The sequence below is a fragment of the Phlebotomus papatasi genome, chromosome 2 (assembly GCF_024763615.1).
Source record: "Phlebotomus papatasi isolate M1 chromosome 2, Ppap_2.1, whole genome shotgun sequence".
Taxonomy (NCBI): domain Eukaryota; kingdom Metazoa; phylum Arthropoda; class Insecta; order Diptera; family Psychodidae; genus Phlebotomus; species Phlebotomus papatasi.
Genome location: NC_077223.1, coordinates 89,291,458 through 89,317,021, shown reverse-complemented (window position 1 = coordinate 89,317,021; position 25,564 = coordinate 89,291,458). Strand labels below are relative to the sequence as shown.

Below are 25,564 nucleotides of genomic sequence, written 5' to 3'. Positions count from 1 at the left end.
ACTTCACAGATTAATTCGTTTTCACTATAATCTACAGATCTACAGATTCTCGCTCAATCGGCTCTTTTTCATTCGGGCGAAAAAAATTGTTGACAATTTTCACGTTTAATTATGAAGCTAATTTGCTCAAATTTGCTGTAGTTCTTCTTATTTTATCGTGATTCTTTATAATTGACCGCATTTTGTGGAATTTAAAAAGGCTTTGACGCCTAAATCTATCGATAAACCGGATGACATTTTGACCCATATGCCCAATTGTGAGAGAGAGAGTCTAACTGTATCAACATGCCAATGGAGTAACTTCGATCCGAATCTGGCACTAAACATTTTCTCTGATTTGAAGACTTCATAGATTTATGTAGCAAATTTTTCATACTTTTTCTTGTTTTTGTAAATTTGAGTTTTGAGAGTTTTAGTTTTTTTTTTAAATCATTGTTAAAAAATCGTCACAATAATTACGATATTTGTTGATAGAAGCTACAAGAAATGTACTTTTATCTCAATTATTTTTGTTTCTCAAGTTCTCTTATTTTAAGTGGTGATTAAGTTTCTCGATTAAAAATTTCATCGAGTTAAGAGTCTTTTATAGTTCCTATGTAGTGATAAAAATTTTCACAGATGGCGCTGAATTCTTTTATAAAATTCGGAATCGTTCACAGAGTTATCAATTCATCGATTTAGAGCTTGGGGTAAGTCTTGGATAAATTATTAGGAAGAACTGTGTTTTAAAAGGTTTAAAATTTTTAATATCTAATATTAAAAATAAAATATAATAAATAGATAAAGTGTTTAAATTTCAATGCTCTTGTATTAGATTAAAAAGATGTTGTAATAATTTTCTCCAATAATTGAGGGCAAAAACAATTTATCAAGAAATACTTTGCAGCTCAAGAAAATGTTGTATAGATTTATAAATTAGAGAAAGATTGTTATAAATAATTCCAGGTTCATTATCATGACTGAACTATAGTCCAAAAAAAAGATGACTGGAAAAATTAGATGCTTGTTGATTTTTTGAATAATATCTTTTCGATGTTTTGCAATCAATAAATAACGCTCCAATGCATTTTATCGATTTTATTCGTTTAACATTGCCGACATTGCCTTTATTTATTTGTAATAAATTTATTATCAACGTTATTGTTGCTCTGATCTGAACGTAATAAAATTGAAATACTTTTAAACTTTAAATTGCAAAAACAAGCTATAAATTTTTTCCTTTCAAAAAGCCAATCTCTGCAAGAATTCTAAAGAGTTTGCTTAGTAAATTTGTAATCTAAATTATTTTTAATATATCTGGATTATCTTGATCATCTTGATTATTATTAACAACTTTATTCCTAATTTTTCTGCTTTTTTGTATTCCAGAGAATTCAATTTCGACTTTTCTGGATTTGTTTAATTGATTTTATTATCAATCCTCTCATGATATTTTTTTTTCTTAATGCTTCAATTAAAATTAAGTAACATTTCTATTTCAAAGAAAAAAAAAAACATTTTTGCAAAAATAACGGTCAAATTTTAACTTAATTTTAAAAATTATACCCGTGACTTCAACCTTTTTTGTTCACAACCAATGCCATCTAGTGACTATCTACAGAATTTCAATATATTTCGCACAAGTTTCTTGGACAATCCCACTAGAGGCGCTGGAATGACCACTTTCGAAATTCAATCGACTCATCGTCGATTTTTTGTGGAACTTCGCCGTGGAAACAAAGCAAGCGGTGCTTGGACTAGGAAAATTTTTCTGGATCGCGTCTGGTGAAAAGTGCTTCGGCTTTCAAAGAGACTAAAAGAAATAGGTGAAAATTGTGCTAAAGAAGATGGAAGAGAAGCCCACGGTGAAGGATTTGAAGGTGGAGCTGAAGAATATGCGGATCTGTCGCTTCTGCCTCAATCGCAATGAGCCCCTCACGAACATCTATTCGATTGAAAATCGATTGAATCGCTCCGTGCCGCTTCCTTTGCAAATTATGGCGTGTGTTGCTATCGAGGTGAGTTGGTAAATGTCATCGATACAATAATTTTTGTCCCCAAGGCACGAAAACCTCAGGATTTATGGAGATTTTGTTTGGAATTTTTTGGGCAAATGTCTCGAAGGTTGGGTTTTGTGGGATGTCGGAGGCTCAGGGGAGGGATTTCTGTGCTGCCGGAGGGTGGAAAGGGTTTGCCGGGGAATTTGTGAAGGTCAGCGGTAAATCCCGCCAAAATTCCTGAGGTTGTGAGTCCGGATGAACCTCCACTAAAGGAAAATCTTCTTGTCACTTCCAGGTGTTCGTGAACGATGGGATGCCTTCGTGGATCTGTGAAGCCTGTCGGGTCTTCATGGAGCATTGGTATCGCTTCAAGCAGATCTGCAAGAAATCCGACACTCATTTGAGGCAATTCCATTTGACCGGTGATTTGCCTGATCGCCTGGAACTTCCTCTTCTTCCGGCTGAATTTCACAAAACGATCGGAAAACAGCCATCCCCCTCTCCCTCAACTTCTTCCCCATCTACCAGTTCTTCCCCAACAACTTCGCAGGCTTTCAAGCGTCCCCGGGCTCCTCCAGCTGTTCAGGCCAGTCAGCCCCTCAAGAAGCCCAAGCAGGAGGTTTTTGAGGTCACCAGTATGGGAAAGACCGTGACTGTGACCAAGAGCGTGGAGTCTGACACTCCGCCGCCCATGAAGATCCTCAACAAGAGCCCCAGGGTTCTCAATAAACCACCCATGAGGGGCGTTCCAGTGCTCAGTGAGCCAATCATCAAGACCAACGAGTCAGGAACTGTGGAGATCATTACGGAAGTTCTGGACAATGTGGAGGCTTACAATGAGCCAGATCCCATCAAGTATGCTCCTCCAGTGGAGACTCACGTCTTTCCGTGTCCTCACTGCGAGCGCTCCTTCCCGCTGCGTCAGTTGCTGGACATCCACGTGAAGAACCACACCAGGGAGCGAGGCTACGAATGCGCCGTCTGCGAGAAGAGATTCTTCAGCAAGTACGACTTGGGAAAGGTAAGTGCCAAAGAGATTTTCATTCAAAACCGCCTTAAAGCGTTCTCAGCCTCCTCTAATTTAAAATAAAAAAACTTTATTTTTGTGCTTTTCAATGGTTACTTTGGGGTGATAAAACATTATTTATTTAATTATTTTGCATAACTAAATTCATTTGATTAATTCTAAAACGCAAATCCAATTTTGAGTAATGTTTCTATTCATTGTTTTGTCGTAAATATGCATTTTTTAACTACCCGGCTAACCAGGAATTTACTCTAAATTGATGAATAGGGTTTCGGATAATAATTTTTGTCATCACTTTCTTTGCTCGAACTCAAAGAGAAAGCAGTAAATTACTAATCAGAATTTTTTCAACTTATTAAAGTTTTACCGTTCAACTTATTGACGTCCGGTCTTCGATGACCCCCCTTAAAAAACATCCACTGATAAGTTTTATTACAAAATAGTGATTCCAAATAACCGGGTTTTTAAGACAGACGGTTAACCGGTTTTGGATGGCTTCGAAACCGATTAACCGGTTTCAAATTTAGGATTAGACGGATTAGATTATAGAATTTTAAGCAATTTTTCAGAACTTTAACTTTGATAACAAATAAATATATTCTTTTTCTCAGTTAGTTTGGAACTTATTTATTTTATTGCTTTATTTTGTATTTAAAATAGTTCTAAAAATTACAGAGTGCAGGAAAACTACTGGGAGTTTTTCCAATAATATTGTTCCGTGGAAAAGCTAATGCAAAGTAGATTTCCGTAAAAATAACTATATTTTTATACAATTTATTTTTCTTAAAATAAATTAGTTATAAACGTTGTCATTTTTGACAATATTTAATGAGGAAATACTTAAAAACTTTATTCTAGATTTTTGAAAATGTAAAAAAAAGACTTATAAAGAATATTTTAACGAACAAACCGAAAGAGTTCTCTTTATTTTTAAAATCTTCTTACTAGGTTAATCTTGTTAAACTTAAGTTTATATAATTTGAATCGTGGAAGAAAAATAATAATCACAAAAATATAAAAAAAAATAATGTTGGAAGGATAGTTACGAAAATTTTTCTCTACCTATAGGGTTAGTGTGCCAAATTCCGGCCAGCTTGCAATTTCAGCCACTTTTTTGTTCCTCGAATTTCTATGAACTTTTAGATTTAAGGTACTCTAGAGATTATATAATGCAAAACGAGATGATCTGAAAAAGGTATTAGAAGAATTCCCGAAGGGCAAGTAACTATGAGAATGATGGTGGCCGAAATAGGGCACCAAAGCTATGTCTACATTTTTATTCATTTTAAAATGTATTAAGAATGATTTTAGAGTAAATAAAGACGGTAAACTCTTTACAAGGTTCCAAGCAACACTCTTTCAGAAGAAAGAATAAAAAAAATCAATTTGTATTTAAAATATTACATTTCAAACTTTAAACTTTGACGCTCGCATGCAACTATGCCGAAATTTGGCACATTTACCCTATTCGCTATAATTTTTTTTTTAAATCTTGTAAAAGTATTGTCAAAATTATAATTTTTTTTTTCAACAAAAATCCAGATTTTTCGATTGAGAATGGTTTCTAAAGTCAATTCTTTAGATCATTCTCTACAAAAAAACATGTCGATGCATAATTTTTGGTATTTATATCATTGAAATCATGAATATAATTTATACAAAATTCACAAATAATTTCATAGACAAAATTCCATAGGAATTTGGAAAAAAAAAGAAATAAAAGAGGTAAACATCTTGTTACTTTTCTACACAAAACAATATTTTACAAGATTGTACTAAATCATTTACAATTTTTTTCTCAATGTACAATTGATTTTTTAGTCTTGTAAATATTTAATTATGGTTTAATTAAAAGATAAAATATTTTCAAGTGAAGAAGTCCTGAAATAATTAAGCAAATAATTCTTTTCAAGAGTGGAAGAAGGGTACAGGAATCCCATTACTACTATCCTTCATATATTATTAACATACTACCACACTACAGATAACACTTTTGCACTTTAGATTCCCTTCTAAAGTCAAGGAAATATATTGCAGTGTATCTTGATTTTCAAGAAATAAACTTATCGGGAAATTTTAAAATTTTTGTTAAGAGACGGTTTTAAAACCGTCTCCAAAATAGGGCGGTTAACCGGTTTTTCGAAATCGGTTAACAGTTGTTGGAATCACTACTACAAAATCACTATTTTTGGTGTATATCAAAACTACCTCTAAGCTATTTAATTTATTTTCGAATATATTGAAGTACGTCAGGTGAATTTCATCTAATAGACATAGACACCTATCACTGGAAAATTCGCCATTTTGAATTATCGAATGTCAAAGATCAACGACTCCACAACGCTCAATTTTCAAAGAAATTGTTTAAACTTTGATTTTTTTTGGAAAGCTCTTGAAATTTTACATGCGACTTTTCGGTTTCAATCGATAGGGAATCTGTAAAGTACCAGTAACGAGCAAAACTTCCTTCAGCACTTCTTAAATTTTTGTTTTTCTCTTTTCCAACAACACTTAAATGTTATTCGCTCTAGCGATCGTACCAGCGATTACCCAAACTTATCCGAAATTGTCCCGAGTTAGAGAAGTTTCACAACCTTTACCTTTAGCTAATGACCGATTCAGGGACAGAAATTGCAAATGTCTACTTTTCATTGCAAAATTTGGGGAAAATATGCTTCTTGAATAAACAATAAATGATTAGCCCTCATGTAAATATCGCATAGTGACAAAAATTTGTTCTAAAGAGATTTCTGATAAGGTAAAGTACCCTCACTCGACCGAGTTCTTCGATTCGACCGGTGGGTCAATTTTTGAATGTTTGATCGGTTTGATGGTTAATTTCTATGAAATTGTCACTGATTCGTATTATTTATGTAATAATTGTCCTAATAATGTGAAATCATACGCTAAATATTACAGCAAACATAAATAAATTGAATAAATAATTCTGCCGGCCGAGACGAGGAACCGGTCGAGCGACGACACTTTACCTTACAATTTACTGAAATGGAAACTGAGCCATATCAGAATGTAATATAACTTCTTAATCTGTTTGTGTAGCTATATCACGATAAAGCTAAATTTTATTTAAAAATAGGGGAAAAATCCCAATTTCAAAGGTGCCCCCCTTTCCCCTATATTCTTTTATGCAAATGTTTCGAGATTGTCATTTTAGAAAGGTCATCGAAGATCATAAGGCGATATCTCTTACCGTTTGAATTTTATATGGGTCAAAAGACTGAAAAAGTGCGAAAAACAGTATTTTTAAAAGAGAGCTATTACCGTTACTTTACCAATCCATCACCGATTGTGATCGATGCAATCGACTTTGGAATTTTACAACCTTTCAAAACAATCCAAATTCGACCAAATCTTAGATTGAGCCCTCTAAGATGGTTGACCTTTGCTTTTGAATAATTCAAAGCTTTTAAACATAATAAAGAAATCAGTGTAACAGATAATGCTTATTGTGAAATTCTCAACTGACAATGTTGTGGCTAAATGCTCACAGCATAAAGAGTAGCAGAAAAAAGTTAGATAATTTTTTTCCTGCAAGTTATTTTGATTTACAATATTATTTACTTTTTAGATGAAGATATACGTATAATAAAATTTTTACAATCTCATCACACTGAGAAAAAAAGGGGGTGCGATTAACTTTTTTTCCTCGTAACTTTAACTCCTTTTACATTTTTTACATGACAAAAAATCCTTAAATTTCCCATCAATAGTTCGTTTTTCTTGGAAAGAGACGTGCTAGGGTAAATTAAGCTAATTCAAAACCTGCTCTAAATGGAAATTTTTCGCTACTCCAAATGGAAACGTCACTGTTTTCATGATAAATACAGTACTAAATAATTATATTTATATGTTTTCTATACCACAGTTTCATTATTTAGTTAATTTTGCTCCAAATAAAGCGAAAATCCATTCATATTCACAAATTTTAATTTGTTAATTTCTCAGGAAAATTAAAAGTGTATCTTCACCATCGAATTTTTTATCGATCGACCTTGTATTCCAATGAAAAACACAATAAAGTAACTGTCGTTTATTCATTTTGTTTAACATTTATGTCATATTTCTGGCTAATTTTAGTTAAATTAAGTACTAATCTTTATTGTCAACGTTACGTGAAGTTTTCAAATGAAATAATTACCTATTTTGTGAATAAAAAGGGTTTTTCTGAAGTGTCTGCAAATGCTTCAATAGGAAACCCCGGAAATATGATTTTTTTGGAGAGATTTTCTTATTGTTTTAGATGGGAAAGAAGAAAAGACCAGGAATAAGAACAAATCCTGCACTCAGGAGCAACTCAACAAAGTTTTGGAAGCCTTTCGTCGTGATTTCACTTACACTGTTTGTCTCCAATTAGAAACTTTCCCTTGTCTCCATTTGGATTAATATGTTTCCAATAGAAGCATTTTACACTCGCGTATTTTTCTTGTATTTAAGAAGTTTTCAAATTATATCTAAAGAATTTTCACTAAACAATAACATTCTAGAAGAGTCAAGGAGCAAATTTATGTAATTCTCTTTAGAAAAAATATGAACTTAATGTGTTGAATCTTCTGTCAAAGTTAAAGCGTCTGGAAATGGTTTTGAATTAGGACATTTACCCTAGTATAATCTGTAGAGTATGCAAAAACTGAAAATTCGACGAACAAAAAATGTGGCTGAAATTGCAAGCTGGCCGGAATTTGGCACACTTACCCTAACTTTAATATTTTTTGCAGCACATGTTGACTCACACCGGAGAAAGGCCATATGAATGCATCGTCTGCCGACGAAGCTTTTCCCGTTCAACTCTTCTACATCGCCATGAGAAGATCCATACGGATACGCCCAAGTATCTCTGTGGCTACTGCGAACGTCCTTTCTTGTCTGTGGCCGAACTGGAGAAGCACAGTGAGAAGCATCGGAAGAACCGTCCATTCCACTGCAAGGAATGCGACAAGAGTTTTGCCTTCAAGCAAGGTCTGGAACGGCATGAAGTGGTCCATGCCAAGGATCAGCCACATCCCTGTGAGTACTGTGACAAGAGCTTCAGTACTCCCAGCAAATTGGCTCGGCATCTAACAGCTCATGCTGGCCATCGTCCATTCCCCTGCAAGATCTGCCCGAAATCCTATGTGCTGAGTCATCATCTGACCAGACACATGAGATCCCACATGAACAGCGTTGCCACGTACAATTGCTTCGACTGTGGAGCGACTTTCAATACGCGAGATGAATTGATTTATCATTCGGCTGTTCATGCAACGCAGAGTTTGGTCTGTCCGCTGTGCAAGGAGCAATTTGGGGATCTGGATGAGGTGACGGAGCACATTAAGAGTCATACAGAAGGGGATCAATTTGCGTGTGAATTCTGTGATTTGATCTTTACGACAGAAGAAAAACTCGATGTTCACACGAATCAGCAACATTTTGAGGATCAACAAAAGTACGGACCATCAACGAAGCAGGAGGAGACTGAAGAATTTGCAAATGAGGAAATTGTTGAGGAATATGTCATTCCAGAGGATAACATTGAGGACTTTGAGACAGTTGTGAAGGAGGAGAAAGTTGAGAGAGTTGTCAAGCAGTCGCCAACAATGATTAAGTGTACGTATGGGAAGGGACCTCAGAAGAGGGCTCAAGAAGCCAAAGCGTCCCAGGAGAAGGCGGCTGCTGAACAGGAAAAGGCCGATATTCGTAGATCAGCTCGTCCGGCTAAAGTCAAGAATTACGCAACTCTCTCGCAGACAAAGTTGGAGGATGAAGATGAGGAATTTATGAAGGACGAAAATATGGAGGACTTTTCGCCAGATGATGAAAATTACAAGACAGAGGATGAACCAGAAGAGGATGACGAATTGCCCAAGAATACCAAAAAGAAGAGTCCAAGGGCAGCTCCTTCAAAGACTTCTCCGAAGGCATCCCAGGCAAATTCAACGCAAGAGAAGATTTCCAATATGCTGAGAGAGGCTGGAAAAAAGTCACAGTCTACTAGTGTCCAGGATACCCTCAAGGGTCTGCCAAAGGGAGTCACAGTGACCAAGAGGGATAACTCAAAGGAAAAACCAGCATTTGGAGGAGGAAATCAGACGAAGAAAACTTCTCCAGGGAAGCCAGAGAAGAAGAGTCCGATGTCTGCGAGGGCAGCAGAGAAGCCCAAGGAGAAACCTGCAGAAAGGAGGCCTCAGAAGAAGGAATCTCCAGAAGAAGTACCGAAAGAGAAAACAACAGAAATTAAAATTGGAAATCAAATACTGAAAGTTAAAAAAGTGCTAATGATGAAGAAAGGGGAATCCGGAGGACCTTCAACATCGACAGCTGGAAATAATTCGGGAAAGTAAAGTTACAATTTTATCCTTAAATATTCATATTTTTTTTTAAATGTTTTTAATTTCTGAAAAGATTTTTCAGAAATTTCAGAATAAGGTTTCAAAAATTGATTTTTGAAACATTAAAAAATATTTTAAAAAAAATCAAAAATCTAAAAAAGGTTTTTGAAAAATTATAAAATTATCTTGGGATTTGAAAGAATTTGGAGATTGTACAAAAAATTCTTTCAAATATTATTTAAAAAAAAGGTTTTTGAAAAAGTCCTCTCAAGTTCGAAGAGTTTCGAAAATGCTGAAAAGGTTTTCTTTTCAAAAAGTTTGAATAATTAAAATTGAAATAATTTTACATAAAAAAGATTGCTAAAACACTTTTTTGACAGATCAAAAGGATTTTGAAAAAAGCTTAATTGCGTTTTCAAAAATTTGAAAAAGTTTTTTAGTAAGATAGTTTACAAAAATTTAGACAGGATTTTGAAAAAAAAACCGAATATCCAAAAATTTGCAAAAACGAATTCAGAGAAATATTTTTCAAAATTTTTACAGGATTTTGAGAAAGTCGAAAATATCTTCTCAAAAACTTTAAAAAGGTTTTTGAGAAATTTTTTTTTTTCAAAATTTGAAAAGGATTTCGAATTACTTTTTTTTTGAAAATTTGGAAAGGGTTTTGAGAAAACTATTTTTCAACATTCGGAAAGGATTTTGAAAAACAAGAAAATATTTTTTCAAAAAATTGAAAAAAAACTTCGTGAGAAAAGTATTTTTCAAAATTCGGTAAGGATTTTGAAAAATCTGAAAATATTTTCTCAATTTTTTAAAAGGTTTTTGGGAAAAGTATTTTTTCAGAATTTAAAAGGGATCTTGACAAAGTTGAAAATATGCTATCAAAAATTTGGAAAAAGTTTTTCGGAAAGGTATTTTTCGAAATTTTAAAAAGATTTGAAAAAAAAACTGAAAATAATCTTCTCAAAAATTAAAGTTTTTTTTTTTTAGAAAAAAGTGTTTTTCAAAATTTAGAATGGATATTGAAAAAGTTGAAAATATCTTTCTGAAAATTTGCAAAAAAAATTGAGAAAATATTTTTCAAATTTTAGAGATTTTGGGAAATCTAAGAATATTTTCTCAAAAATTTCAAAAAAAAAGTTTTTGAGAAAATATTTTACACAATTCTAAAAGGATTTTGAAAATATTTTCTCAAAAACTTGAAAATATTTCGTGAGAAAAGTATTTTTAAAAGTTTAAAAGGGATTTTGAAAATCAAAATATTTTCTCAATTTTTTAAAAGGTTTTTGGGAAAAGTATTTTTCAAAATTTAAAAATGATCTTGATAAATTTGAAAATATCCTATCAAAAATTTGGAAAGTTTTTCAGAAAAGTATTTTTCGAAATTTTATAAAGATTTTGAAAAAAAAACTGAAAATAATCTTCTCAAAAATTAAAAAGGTTTTTAGAGAAAAGTGTTTTTCAAAATTTAGAACGGATTTTACAAAAGATGAAAATATTTTTCTGAAAATTTGAAAAAAAAAATGAGAGAATATTTTTCAAACTAGAAAAATATTCAAAAAAAAATTTTCAGAAAATATTTTACAAAATTCTAAAGGGATTTTGAAAAATATGAAGATATTTTCTCGAAAACTTGAAAAAAAATTCGTGAGAAAAGTATTTTTAAGAATTTAAAAGGGATTTTGAAAAATCTGAAAATATTTTCTCAATTTTTTAAAAGGTTTTTGGGAAAAATATTTTTCAAAATTTAAAAGAGATCTTGAAAAAGTTGAAAATATCCTTTCAAAAGTTTGGAAAAGGTTTTTCAGTTTCGAAATTTTAAAAGGATTTTGAAAAATCTGAAAATATCTTCTCCAAAATTGAAAAGATTTTTGAAAAAAGTGTTTTCAAAATTCAGAACGGATTTTGCAAAAGAAGAAAATATCTTTCTGAAAATTCGAAAAAAAAATTGAGAAAATATTTTTCAAACTAGAAATTTTGGAAAATCTGTAAATATTTTCTCAAAAATTTCAAAAAAAAAGTTTTTGAGAAAATGTTTTAAAAAATTCTAAAAGGATTTTGAAGAACTGAAAACATCTTCTCAAGAATTTGAAAAAAAGTTTTTGAGAACAATATTTCTCAAAATTCAAAAGATTTTGAAAAATCTGAGAATATATTTCCAAAAATTTGAAAAAAAGGTTTTTGAGAAATGTATTTTTCAAAATTTATAAAGAATTTTGAGAAAGCTGAAAATATCTTTCCAAAAATTTGAAAAATGTGTTTCAGAAAATATTTTTCAAAGCTCTGAAAGGAGTTTGAAAAGGCTGAAAATATCTTTAAAATTTAAAGAGATTTTTGAGAAAAGGTTTTTCAAAATTCTGAAAGGATTTTGAAAATCTGAGAATATCTTTCCAAAAATTTGAGAAAAAAGTTTTTTGGGAAATGTGTTTTTCAAAATTTAAAAAGAATTTTGAGAAAGCTGAAAATATCTTCCCAAAAATTTGAAAAATCTGTTTCAGAAAATATTTTTCAATATTCTGAAAGAGTTTTGAACAGGTTGAAAATATCTTTAGAATTGAAAGAGATTTTTGAGAAAAGCTTTTCCAAAATTTAAAAAGGATTTTGAAAAGGCTGAAAATATCTTTCTAAAATTTTGGAAAGCTTTTGAGACAAGTATTTTTCAATATTCTGAAAGGCTTTTGAAAAAAGCTGAAAATTGAAAAAATCTTCTGATAAATTTGGAAAATATTTTTCCAGAGAATTTTATTTCAAAATTTAGAAAAGGATTTTGAAAAAGCTGAAAACATCGTGTTAAAAATTTGAGAAGGGCTTTTGAGCAAAATATTTTTCGAAAATTGGAAAAAAAATCGAAAATCGAAAAGAATTTCGAGAAATCTAAAATTATTGTCTCAAAAAATTGAGAAAGATTTTCAAGAAAAACTGTTTAATGGATTTGAAGAAAACAAACTATTTTCTCAAAAATTTTAAAGTTTTTTGAGAAAAATAATTTTCGAAATAATATGAACAGGATTTCGGAGAAGCTGAAAATAATTTCTCAAAGACGATTTTTGAGAACAATTTTGATGAAGATTTAAAATAAGTTCCGAAATCTTAATTTTTTTCAATCAGAAAAACAAAGATATTTGAAAATATTTTTGAAAACAAGGATTATTCAAAATTTGAAAATGATTTTGGGAAAGCCAAGTCATCGTTGAAAATGAAATTTATCAAAAATTTGAAGAGATTTCGGGAAAAAATAGTAAAAGCCAGATTAAATGGAATATGTCTCGAAGAATTTGAGAAACATCTTAAATGAACGAAAAAAATTAATTTTCGAAATTAGAAAGAATTTCGAAAAAATATCAAATAAAAGAAAGCAAGAATCGTTCTCAAAACCATAAATATAAATGTGAATGAGAGTTCTGAATATTTTTTGTAGTTCATTTTTTTTATTAAGATATGCAAAAAAGTTAAAAAAAAAAAACATAAAAAAAATTCAAACTTATTGTAATTGTTTCAGAACTTTCTTTCCAATCAAAATATCCAAAAAATTACCACTTTTTTCTTATATATTTTTTATTACTAACATAATTATTAACTCGTGATGGGATGTATCATCACAGGATTAGCTGTAGTTTGAGCATCATTTGAAAATAATCCAACTATCTTTCCTAATGTGTGTCTAGATTTTATTGTGAAGAAGATAGATGAATAAAGAAGCCCTAGAATCCACTTTTGAATGAAGGGAGAATCACGCTGTAATCACAGCATCCAGACGGACGTCTGTTGCGTCCATGGGAAGTTCATCGTCTGGTACCAGTTGTTCCTTGAATGCAACTGCGATCAATTTGACGTTGTCCCGGCCAGATTTTTCAATAAGTCGTGCCAAGAATTTATCATAGTACCCCATGCCATGGCCACAGCGGCCACAGGATTCTGTAAAGGCAACTCCGGGCATCAGAATAAGTTCCAAGCCACCTTGGAGATTTTTAAAGATAATAAAATGTTAGTCTCTGCGGTGTCTCGACTACAAGATGTCCAAAAGTCTCGGCTGCTGAACTAACCTGAATCAAGTGCAGACTCGCGGTTATCTGACCACTTGGGCTGCTTGATTTTCCAGCTGGTCATCGGAAGACTCTCATAGTCAGCAAAGTCCTTCAGTTTTACCATCTCCATCACGTTTTTATGGTAAGTTGGCACATAGACCTAAAGAAACAGTTTTCATTTAAAGTTTGTTTAAAGTGATATCCACTAAAAAGTGATATTAAGTTCTTCAAAGTGATAATGACCAGTGCAATATGTGACATATTTTACTTTATCAAAGGCAGTCCTCACAAAAAAACAAAAACTAGTGATTAGCCTAGATCAGCTTATTGTAGGTGAGATTCTTAACTCACATACAATTAGAGGAAACTCGGATTGCATGCAAATTCGATTTGGAGCGTAAGATGAGAGACATTATACTTACACCAATTTGGAATCAAATTTCTGAAAAATTGCAAACTTTTTTTTTTTTTTAATTAAATCATCTAGGACAGAATGTAAATGAACTAACAGGTAGATGATAGTGGAATATGGACCAGAATCTCCCCTATAATTTTGTACCAAATCTTGATCTATTAATTAATGGATCAAGTTAGATTAATAGATCTATTAATTAGCCGAGATAATTCAATTTATTTGTTTTAGAACACATTTTTTGACCGCAGCGGACAGTTTGTCCATGTGACGAACTACAACAATATCAAAGAATAATTGAATTTTGTAAGAATTTTCTTTTACACCGGTCGCGTATAAGTAATCATATCAGCACCTGAGTACAAAAAATATTTTTTTTTTACATTAAATCGACAAAATCTGACAGATGAAATAATCAGATAAAAAAAAAAAATGTTTGGACGAAATCACAGCGAACATACTGGGCTTTTCTGCATGGTCATTGCTTTTTTACATGTGGAAAAAATATTCAAAAAATTGCGGCACCAAACCAATTTTTGAATCAATTTTAGGGTGGAATAACCGGCTATCGCCATGTTTAGGAAAAAATTAAATTAATTTAATCATAACTTTTGAATCCTTGTTACAAGATAAGTTAAATTTGACACAAAGTTACTTAGATGTATTGGCTCTAGATACGTGTAAACAATAATCCTAGAACATAACGCTGGACTACTTAAAAAACTGATTTTTATTAATAATGCAAAAATAACCATTTCGTCGCCACTTTTTACCACTTTTCGCCAGTTTTGTAAAATTTGTAACCACTTCTCGCCACCCACTTGAAAAGAACCACACTCGGTTATTTTAGGCAATGCTATGAAAAGAATACATTCACCATTTCTCTTTCCTTGTGATCACTTTATTATTACTCTCTTTAAATGATTTTTCTTCACTTTTATTTGAGAAATCAAATTATGGGGCTTTTGCAGAAAGTAAACAATGCAGATTTGACAACTGAGAATGTACGAAGTGAAGTTAGCGTCGCCTATTGAAAAGATATGGCGACAGGTGGTAAAATCAATTCCAGAATATTACCACTTCTCGCCATGCCTCATTTTTATACAAAAATAATAAAAAATTAAATATATTAATTGACTAAATACAAATTTTATGTATTCCACAAGTGCAATTAAATATTCAATAGACAAATTATTTACCCAAATAGGTATTTTTGGCCTGATGAAAATTTGACGACACTTAGTACATTTGGTAAGAGATGTTGGATTTGATGCACTTGCTTAAAATATTGCTCTAAAAAGTGATCAAAATCGTGAATCCAAAACGAATAATTATTATTTTTCGATTCTATGCGTAGAAGCAGAAACAATACAAAAAGATTGCGACTCATTTATTTCATAAATTGCGAAAAATAGCGATTTCAATGTAAGTGGCGAGAAGTGGGGCACTGGCGAGAACTGGTGATTCCACCCTATGTGTTTTTAGTTCTCTGAGACAATATTCTTTAAAAAGAAAATGATATTTTAGTAAAATTGGCCAAATATAAATACCTTGAACAAAAAGCAAAGAGCAATGGACCGGTCAATTGCTCTTTGCTTTTTTCTCAAGGTACTTATAATCGGTAAATTTTTCTAATATATCATTTTCTTTTCAAAAAAATTGGTGCAAAAATTGGTTTGGTGCCGCAATTTTTTGAATGTTTTCGTAATGTAATTTCCACTGGTACTCCACTGGCACTCCATGGGTGATATCGGAAAACCAGCCGGTGTTTTCGCATGGAATACCAATGGAATCCACATGGTAAGAGCTGTACCATAGCATTCCACTGGCAGATCATTGCGTTGGCAATTCATGGATGATACTTGACCAAAATGTCCAAAAAATCCAAATTTAAGAAAATCGGTTAAAAAAGAGATGGCAAAGCGTCCCAGCTTTGCGGAGTTCTCGAACTCACGAGAAAGAGCTATCCGTATTATCTTTTCGCATGCTTTTTGGGTACATTGTACACACCGTTTTACTACCGATTAAATTGATTGGTAAATTAAAAAAAAAAATCATTTCTAAATCAGAAACTGCGAAAAGTAGGTTTTAGAATATTTTAGCAAGATTAACCCATTCCTTATCATGGTATTATACATCATACGCAAATTGAGTGATTTTAGATGATTTATTACAAGACAATTAATATTCGAATTTCTGTCGGTAATAGATTTTTAGTTACTTTAGTCCTTCAATTACTTGGAAAAAATAGCCCGACAGAGATGGGAATATATTTTGTTGTTCTTTTCTCGCTTTACGTGAAGTCATGCAAAAATTTTGCTCAAAATGGCGGACGGAAAATGCGACATCCCGTCGAATTTGTTAAAATTGACCTTCATCCTCTTTCCTGATTTGAATTCTGGTTGCCAATGTGTTTTCTTGGATAGTTACTCTATCTAAATCTATAGCGTTTGTAATGAGTTAATGAACAGAATTTAAATTCAGTGACCGTTAAGACGTGTGTTTGACAGGGGCTCCCTGCGCTCCCATAATAATAATAATAATAATAATAATAATAATAATAATAATAATAATAATAATAATGCTGGCACAACATTCCATGAAGGAACAAGGCCTTCCCACAAGGGGATTTCTAGACATGCATTATTATTATTTTTTGTACGGGATGAGGTTGTCAGTCCCATGTCCGTGGAATCAAGTGCAGTGAAGCTCACTGGATGCAATTCGAACACCTTTAACGCCAGAAAAATTCCTGGTGACCTAAAGGGGATTCGAACCCGGGACACTTGCATCATAGAGCGAGTGCTCTACCACTTGACCCATTGAGTGCCCCTGCGCTCCCATAATGGATAAAAATTATATCTTTTCAAAAAAAAATCATCTATTAACCTGTAGGAAACTAATCCCAAAATATGAACATTCTATCTCAAGTATTTCTGGTACATTGACTGAATGGGTTAACAAGCCTACGAACACGAACAAATAAAAAGTAAATCCGTGAAAGGTAAATCATTTACGGATATATTACCGATTCACTACTGAGCAAGTCCGATACATGTACGTTAGAAATTTCAAGATTATAAAATATCCAAAGTTCAGTAAATCGGTTGAAAAATAAGCTCTCCAAAGCGGATATAGAAATGGTTTTCGAACATAGGTGTTCAAGAACGAAATATTTGTCTCGACTACCTCTACTAAAACATATTCGAAAATTAGAGAAATCATAGGAGCAGTTATATAAGTAAACCAAAAAACATGGTTTTGGTGGGGGGTTGGGGAAAAATAAAAAAAGACTGTTCTAGATAATATTGGCTTATATGGGGGAGTCGTCGAAGACCGGAAGTCGATATCTCTTACTGTTTAACCTGTAGCCGTGTTACAAGTTGAAAAAAAGTGGATTATATAACTGTTCTATCTTTGAGTTCGAGCAGTAAAATGAGCCCTCCAATGTGATTAAGCTTGACCTCCAATAAATTCAAAATGGCGAATTTGTCGGTCATATGTATGTTTGCACGAAACGTTTGTCTGGACTACCTCTAAAACATTTTCGAAAATCATTGAAAAAGCCTTGGGTAAATTTTGAAAAAAAACATGGTTTTGGAGGAGATGGAGGGGAGAGTGAGGGGAAAGGGATTAAAAAAACGTCTGGAGATACTTAATGTTTTTATTGGGGGTCACTGAAGACCGGAAGTTGATATCTCACACTGTTCGAGCAGTAAAAATAGTGGTGTAGCGATTACATCGGTTTTATAGGTTTTATACGATATTTTTGGAGAAAACTTAACATCTGTCGTTTAAGTAAGTATACATATAAGACATTCAATCACTAAAATACTGAAAAGATAAGCGGAGATATACACTATAACCGTAAAAAATAATCTTAAAATAACTAGATTTTTATTTAGTTTTTTTTTCATTCCAAAACAAAATTTCGTTCTTGCTTGCATTTTATTGCACGATTTTTCTTATTTTGTCAAAAAAATAAAATAAAATCTGTTAGGGGGAAGTGGGGCACTTTTGAAATTGGGATTTTTCACCTATTTTTAAGAAAAATTGAGCCTTATCGTGATATAATTTAGCCACACAAATTGAGAAGCTAAATTATATCACGATAAGGCTCAATTTTATTTAAAAATAGGTCAAAAATCTCAATTTTAAAGGTGCTCCACTTTCAAAGGTGCCCCACTTCCCCCTATATCGTGTGTGGAGAAAATTTTAGTTGACAGTTTTTCGTGCACAGTTCTTTAAATTACTTTTTGCACTAAATTTTCATAGTACGTTTTTCAATGGGAACGTTTAGCAAGCTTAATAAAAGCGTATATGGCGTATATTCTACGAAAAAATTACGTTTCAAAGAATATAATTTATAACGAAGCAAGTTTTGATAAATTATGACATTGTGATCCCTTCTGCTTATTGTAATCCACAATAAGCAGAAAGGTTAAATTCCACGAGCTTACCTTGATATATTAACCAATTTTTACTCTGTTTCCAAAAGAAAAAAGTGTCTCGGATGAAAAAAAAATGGTGTGTTGTATGAGATGAATTGGTATTATTCTCCGCTAAATTTCTGATAATAGTCATCAAATCGGTTAATTGAATAAACAATAACCAATATTGCCTGGTTATTCTTATGAATTTGACCTCAGAATCTAACTCTATTAAAACTAGACGATTCATTGATTACGCACTTTGATAGTTTTGCACATTTACTGCAAAATTTCTTCATTTCACCGCAAATGTGTAGAGTAATATCGATTATTTAGCTGTTATTCACAAGAGTTTCATCGCACTTTGACTCACAAAAATTAATTTACAAAACTTTCCGTTACATAACTTACAGAGAAACTTTCATTATGGAATTCTTTCATCACAGAAAAAGATTCCATTGCACTACCGCACTAGCAATTTTTCTCAATTTTCAGAACAATCCATTACCTCCTTCTTTTGCTGGAACATTTCCTTGAGAATCTCCACGGTGTTGACCTCTGCATCCGTTGAGAGATAAATGCTGATCCTCTGAGCCGCTTTGAATTCAGGTAAAGCCAAAACCTACAGAGATTTTGGCATTTATCAAGTGGTTTTGGGATTTTGTTGAAGGAAATAATTTGTATACCTTTGCAGTGATTGCTTTAGACTGTGAATCCCTGCCTTCAGGAGTCATAGCCTCGAGACGGGCCTTAATACGAAGACGCAGAGCGGCTTTAGCGGGATTTCGGATCATGTTGCTGGCACACTGTTGGAATGAGACTGAAGACAAACCGATGGTGAGTGTGGCATAATTTCTCATTTCATAGTGTCATCCAAAATCTCTGTTATCACCAAAATGAATGATTTCCCAACCTTGGGTCATGTTTACACTTGAGTTTGTGCAATTCATGTTTCTGTCTTTTTTTTCTTCTTATTATTATTGCAAATAGTGTTTCCCAAATGACGATAATGTGCACTTTGGGTAAGATTTTCGGTCACAAGAAATTCCCAAAAGTCTTTAATTAATCTTGTGCACAATTGTGGGTATATTTTGAAGTTGTATTTGAGATAGCGATTCCCTAATGAAATGTGCAAATGAGACATAATTCTGAGACATGAACTAGGGAGAGTGTTATACGAGAGTAATAACAATTTTAAAGATGGATTTTGCATTGAAACGGAAACCAAAACAAGTTGAACCTGTTAATGCATTTACAGCATATTTAAAAAGCATTTGATAAGCTTTCTTTTAGTTTATAGTAGGTCAGATTCCTGTGACTCATTTTGGAATACGCGATAGGGGAAAGCAAGGCATGCAATGTGTTAAGTAAAAGAGCGTTCGTTGTATGATGCATGTGTCCTAGGTTCGAATCTTACTTTAATCGTTAGAAATTTTCTACCATTTTACCTAGGGTAAATGTCCTAATTCAAAACCATTTCCAGACCCTTTAACTTTGACAGAAGATTCAACACATCACTGAGAAAAAAAGAGGGTGCGATTAACTTTATTTCCTCATAACTTTAACACTTTTTAGGTGTAAAAATATATCAACATTTTTTATTGTTAATTTTACACCTTCTTAAGGGCAAAATTAAAATGAAAAAGGGTAACTTTAACCCCTAATACAAAAAAAGGGTAATATTTACACCGATTTTGGATCTTTATTGCAGGGTAAAATTAACATTCCCGGAATGTTATTTTAACTTTTTCGGATTTCTCTCAGTGATTAAGTTCATATGTTTTCTGAAAAAAATTACATAAATTTGCTCCTTGACTCTTCTAAAATGTTACTGTTTAGTGAAAATTCTTTAGATATAATTTGAAAACTTCTTAAATACAAGAAAAATACGCGAGTGTAAAATGCTTCTGTTGGAAACAAATTAATCCAAATGGAGACAAGGGAAAGTTTCTAATTGGAGTGTATAAGTGAAACCACGACGAAAGGCTTCCAAAACTTTATTGAGTTGCTCTTGAGTGCAGGATTTGTTCTTATTCCTGGTCTTTTTTTCTTTCCCATCTAAAACAATAAGAAAACACTTCACACTTATAAAAAAAACCTTTTTGTTGATGAAATAGGTAATTATTTCATTAGAAAACTTCACGTGCCATTAACAATAAAGATTAACACTTAATTTAACTAAAATTAGCCAGAAATATGACATAAAAGTTGAACAAAACGAATAAACAACAGTCACCTTATTGTGTTTTTCATTGGAAAAACATGGTCGATCGATGAAAAATTCGATGATGAAAAGATACACATTTAATTTTTCTGAGAAATTAACAAATAAAAATTTATGAACATGAGTGGATTTTCGCTTTATTTGGAGCAAAATTAACTAAATAATGAAACTGTGGTATAGAAAATATATAAATATAGTAATTTAGTACTGTATTTATTATGTAAACAGTGACGTTTCCATTTGGAGTAGCGAAAAATTTCCATTTAGAGCAGGTTTTGAATTATCTTAATTTACCCTACTGAGTGCCTTAAAATAAATTTTAGATTTTATATGTTTATTTTATGATAAATTTCTAGCAATTTGAAGGAAAGGTATAGGAATTCATATATTTTTTTGAATTTATATGTATATGTATGGGTCAAACTGTCATTCAGCTGTAAATTTTACAAATTTCATGTAAGGGCATCTGAGAAATAGTCTGAATAAGTTCTCATGAGCTTTATAAAATTTAATGTAATATTAGTAGAAAAAGCAAACCCGAAATCATGACTTAGAAGCTGTACCTCAAAAGTACTTATATGATCCTTTCGCATAATTTACCGTTTACCAGTTTTCAAACGATTTATCGAACAGATTGAATTAGTCAAAAAAGATCGCTCAAACTAGCTTAAGAATTTAATTTCGCATAAAAATTACATATCGGTTATGAACCGGTTCATTACCTGTTCAGAACCGATTGGAATCAGTTCAGTTTTATCAGAAATTCCAAGACCTTTCTAATGACCCCAAACATGACACCATTCGATTGAGAAATATGCTCTCTAGAGCTCTTTTAACCTTTGACCTTGAAAAATCGTTATTATGAGTGCTTTGACAGTATTTTCATATAAGGACGAAATGTCCGCCTGGGTAATATCTAAAACATATTCAAAAATGAATATTAAATAATAAATGAATAGAATTATTCTGTGATATGTAAAGAATCCTGTAATACTACCCAGAGAATAACCAACATAGATACTTAAATGTAAAGACTGAGAATTAATCTTTATTCCGCGAAAAAGGATCCGTTTTCCTGATATAAATTCTTTATTCACGAGAAAATTAATTAGGCTTTTCTGTACACAGCTTTTGAAAACAAATGATAATGAAATTTAATAGATAATCGCAGATCTTTTTTTACAATTACTTCAATTAATGCTTTAACGAGCTCTTGATGAAGAATGAATTACAAAATTGACAATCTCTTTAGTATTTACTCAAAAAATCAGTTTTAAAAAAGTAGTTCTGAAGCTTTCCACCAGAGCGTATGGTGTTCTTCACTAATGGAAAAAAACGCACGAACCGTTTTGGAGTAATCCCACAAAAAGCAAGATTTTGGTGGGGTAGGGGAGGGGAGGGGACGGGTGGGAGAATATGAGGGGCATGTTAATGGTCCTTGGGGTGACTTCTGGGGGGTCCCTCGAAGGTCCCAAGGTTATACCTCTAACTGTTTGACCTATACAACTGGCGACAACTGGACGAACAAACGGACAAACATCGTAGCATCATTTTGTCCCAAAATCGGATTCATAACTGTCCTACCCCTCTCGAGTGAGCTTCAAAATTGAAGCCAATTTCTCACAGTCATATATAATAGACTCGTATGGGTGTTTTTCTGCACTCGTAATCGTTAATTAGGATGATTCAGATTCGAATTTCGGATTTCCAGTATGGCAGCACAAATAAAAATGGTGTTAAATGATCTGAACGATAAAAAGATGTCATAATGTCAGAAAATGGAAAAAAATCAATGATATTGTGTTGAACAACTTCAAAGTGAAATTAAGGGAGTTAGTTAAGATCACAAAAATATCGCATAATATTTTAGGTACGAAAAAGCTCGTCGTGCGATAAAACCGAAAAATTAAAAACGAATCTAAATTGCACGAAATTTGATTTGAACTCTTCCTTCAGTCACCATATTTGCAATAGGACTCAAGGAAGTTTCACCCAAAGTGATGCCCCATCGACTAGCGATTTTACTCAAATGACGAATTAATATGTGAAATGGCCTATTTGAGAACGTTTTCGTAAGAGTTCTTTTTGAAGCGGATAAAACAGTTGGATAATCATTCAAAACGCTATATCGGTTTTTATTGGCATAAGAACGACTTTTACCAATTTTTTTTCTTGGTTATTCTATGGACTTATTGAATCACCTGTTCTTGTGTCAAAAAGATGTGTGCAAGAACCGTTTGAAACCGAACAAACGTCAAATGAAACTTGTACGTCAATGATCAAAATGCTACCTGAACAAACTTATTTTGATGTTTATTCGGTTTCAAATGGTTCTTGCACACCCCTGAGTTAGTGAGAGAACTGTGAGTGGCAGATTGCCTGATTGGTGCCGATCAGTCACTTTAATCGGCTGATCAGCGCCGATCAGTCGTTCTGACCGGCTGATCGGCGTCGATTAGTCACTCTGATCAACTGACAGATAGCGATGATCAGTCACTCTAGTCGCCATATAGTGAACCATAAACGGTAGACCCATTTATCCCCTGTCCGAAAGACTAAAAAGTAATCTGTTAGTGCGGGACAGTACCATCACTGATAAAAAAAAACGGAGGTGCGATTGACTTTTTTTTCTCATAAATTTAACACTTTTAGGTGTAAAAATATATCAACATTTTTTAATGTTAATTTTACACCTTTTTAAGGGTAAAATTATTATGAAAAAGGTTAATTTTAACCCCAAATACACCTAATAAGCATAATATTTACACCAATTGGATCAATACTGCAGGGTAAAATAAACATTTCCGGAATATTATTTTAACTTTTTCCGATTTCTTTCAGTGATGACATGAAAGTGGAATTTACATCAAAATACATATACCATTTTTTAGGGAATACACAATATGCAGGTAGCACTAATTTCTGATACACGTGAAAATTTATGCTGTTTAATACAAACGAAATCCTAGATATAAATAATTTTATCTATAAAAATTTTCTGTATTAATATTAAAGAATTTTAAATTCTGCAATAGTCATAAGAGTTGGAGAACATTATACGACGATCTTTTAAAACGCAGTTAACAAACGTGACCAACCAATTTTACTTTTTTCCTCCAACTTTCTCAATTTCTGAGAAAAGTGGTGAACATATGGAGTTTATTGCTTGCAAAATTCATTCTACAATAATTTGGATTCGCAAAATACTCCAGAATTTTCTTTTCTCAAAACAATGCTCGAAATGAAGAAACTTTTGAGCTTCTATGGCTGGAACAATTTGTAATGAATGAAGTTCTCAGTTCAAGAGACTTCTTATCATATTGTACATTCAAATGTATTCGACAGAGAGGTTTTTTAATAACTTCTCGAGAATTTATGTTCTACTTGAGTCAACTCACCGGAAAGGGATATTTTTTGAGAGTTCTCAACTATTTTATCAGAACAGCAATTCCAGAGTTGAATTTAGGAATCGCGGAGGCAAAAGGGTTTCAGTACAATACACTGTTATAGAGATTTCAGTAACTTTTTTAAATCAAATTGTATAGAAACCGTCTTATTGAGAGACAAAAATACTGCACCAAAGTCGTATTTTTGACAGAAGACGATCTTACACACTCCGCAAAGCGCGAAAGAAAGAGAAAAATAGTCAAACGAGCATTTTCCCAGTACAACAACCGCCTTTTTGGAGACTTTTTCGAGGTGATTTAATAGAAATTCAATTTGTCTCAATTAACTAATTGCGCGCCAAATTCTACCTACTCACATTTTTATTCCATGTAATTCCATGCTCGCTTGTACATTAGATGGACATCATTCATCTTGTGGCTATTTTCTCTGAATGATGAATAATTTATGGATGTCAGAAGGGATTTTTCCACGAATTGATCAGCCAATGAAATTCGCTAGAAGCTCCGAAATCACTTCAATCATGATAAATTCCATTGATTTCGACCAAAGATAGAATATAAACGAAGAGGTGAATAAATGTAGGACACTCCAGTGAATCAATATTATTCCTCCTTGCCAAATATACTTAATTACAACCTTTCTTGAATTCATTGTCTCTTTGGCGAAAATACCAACAAAAAGGAACAAAGAAGATGTTGTCTTACAATTATTATGTAAAAGATATTGATATTACTTGTTACAATTTCAAGTAGAAAAATTTGATTTTCATGTTCCATTTGCATTTTCAATTTGAATGGTAAGCATGTAACAACATGTACTTTGGAAGATTATTTGGAATTAAATTGTTTTAGTAAAGATCCTAGTAACTAGTAGTATTACACGAAGTGTTGAGCTTCACGATTTGAGTTGGTTGATGGGATCAATTCTCAGGAAATTTTAGGTTATTTCACAAGAGTTCTGTGTTCCGTAATAACTTTTCGAAGAGACGAAGCGATTTCAAAGTTAAGTTCTTCTTTTTCTTCTTGATTTTAATTTGTACAACTCTCGGATTCAAAGTTCAGAGAGATCCATATAGCCGAAAAATTAAGTTAAACTATTCGAAAATCGACCGGAAGTATTAACACTTGGAAGGACCCTAGTGGCAGCCGCTGCCAATTTAGTTTTCAATTTAGTTTTTTATAGTGAAGAATATATTATTTCGGCTGGACGCCTGATTGAATGTGTGCAGAATTTATCTAGCTATTTTTTCGTTATAAAATTTTTAATAAAAATTAAATATTAATGTAAATATATTGCAAAAACAAAAAACTGCACTCGGAAGGACCAAGTGGCAGTTGCTGCCATTTGCATTTTATATGGGAGTTTGACGTTCTGCAGATGTAATTTTCTTGATTGTTAGTGTATAAAGGCCCTAAAAGAACAGTTTGAAAGTGTTTTTGATAATTATAGAGATGAAATAAAGGGAAAAGTGACATACCTTTAAATGCGTCAAAATCAGAATGCTTCAATTTTTCTCTTATTTCCCAAAGCTAAAAATCCATTTTGTTAAGCGAAGTTAATAGAAAATAGTTAATAGTATTAACTATTGTTCATAAAGTAGAATTCTCCTTTGAAAAATAAGAGAAAAATTAAAAATTCAAAGGCTGCCGTATTAAAAGGCACACCACTTTCCCTGACTCCATGATTCTGATAAAGATGAAAACATCGAATGGTTAAAAATCTTTAGATACAGT

The 25,564-nt window shown here is 32.4% G+C and overlaps 3 protein-coding genes across 3 annotated transcripts in view; 2 read left to right on the top strand and 1 right to left on the bottom strand.

The window, feature by feature from the left end:
- Positions 1-25,564, top strand: part of LOC129804969 (translin) — a 239,470-nt gene that overhangs the window by 48,073 nt on the left and 165,833 nt on the right. The gene's annotated exons all lie outside the window — the stretch shown is intronic.
- Positions 1,666-13,043, top strand: LOC129804967 (zinc finger protein 184-like). Its single transcript, XM_055852759.1, has 4 exons — positions 1,666-1,997; positions 2,275-3,000; positions 7,743-11,676; positions 11,910-13,043. Exons 1-3 carry the CDS (start codon positions 1,827-1,829, stop codon positions 9,342-9,344), a joined length of 2,499 nt encoding a protein of 832 aa, XP_055708734.1. The 5' UTR covers positions 1,666-1,826; the 3' UTR covers positions 9,345-11,676; positions 11,910-13,043.
- On the bottom strand, positions 12,741-24,035 carry LOC129804971 (5-formyltetrahydrofolate cyclo-ligase). The gene is made up of 5 exons (XM_055852768.1): positions 23,822-24,035; positions 18,886-19,019; positions 18,708-18,821; positions 13,376-13,517; positions 12,741-13,289 (listed from the first exon to the last, which is right to left on the bottom strand). Exons 2-5 carry the CDS (start codon positions 18,991-18,993, stop codon positions 13,063-13,065), a joined length of 591 nt encoding a protein of 196 aa, XP_055708743.1. The 5' UTR covers positions 18,994-19,019; positions 23,822-24,035; the 3' UTR covers positions 12,741-13,062.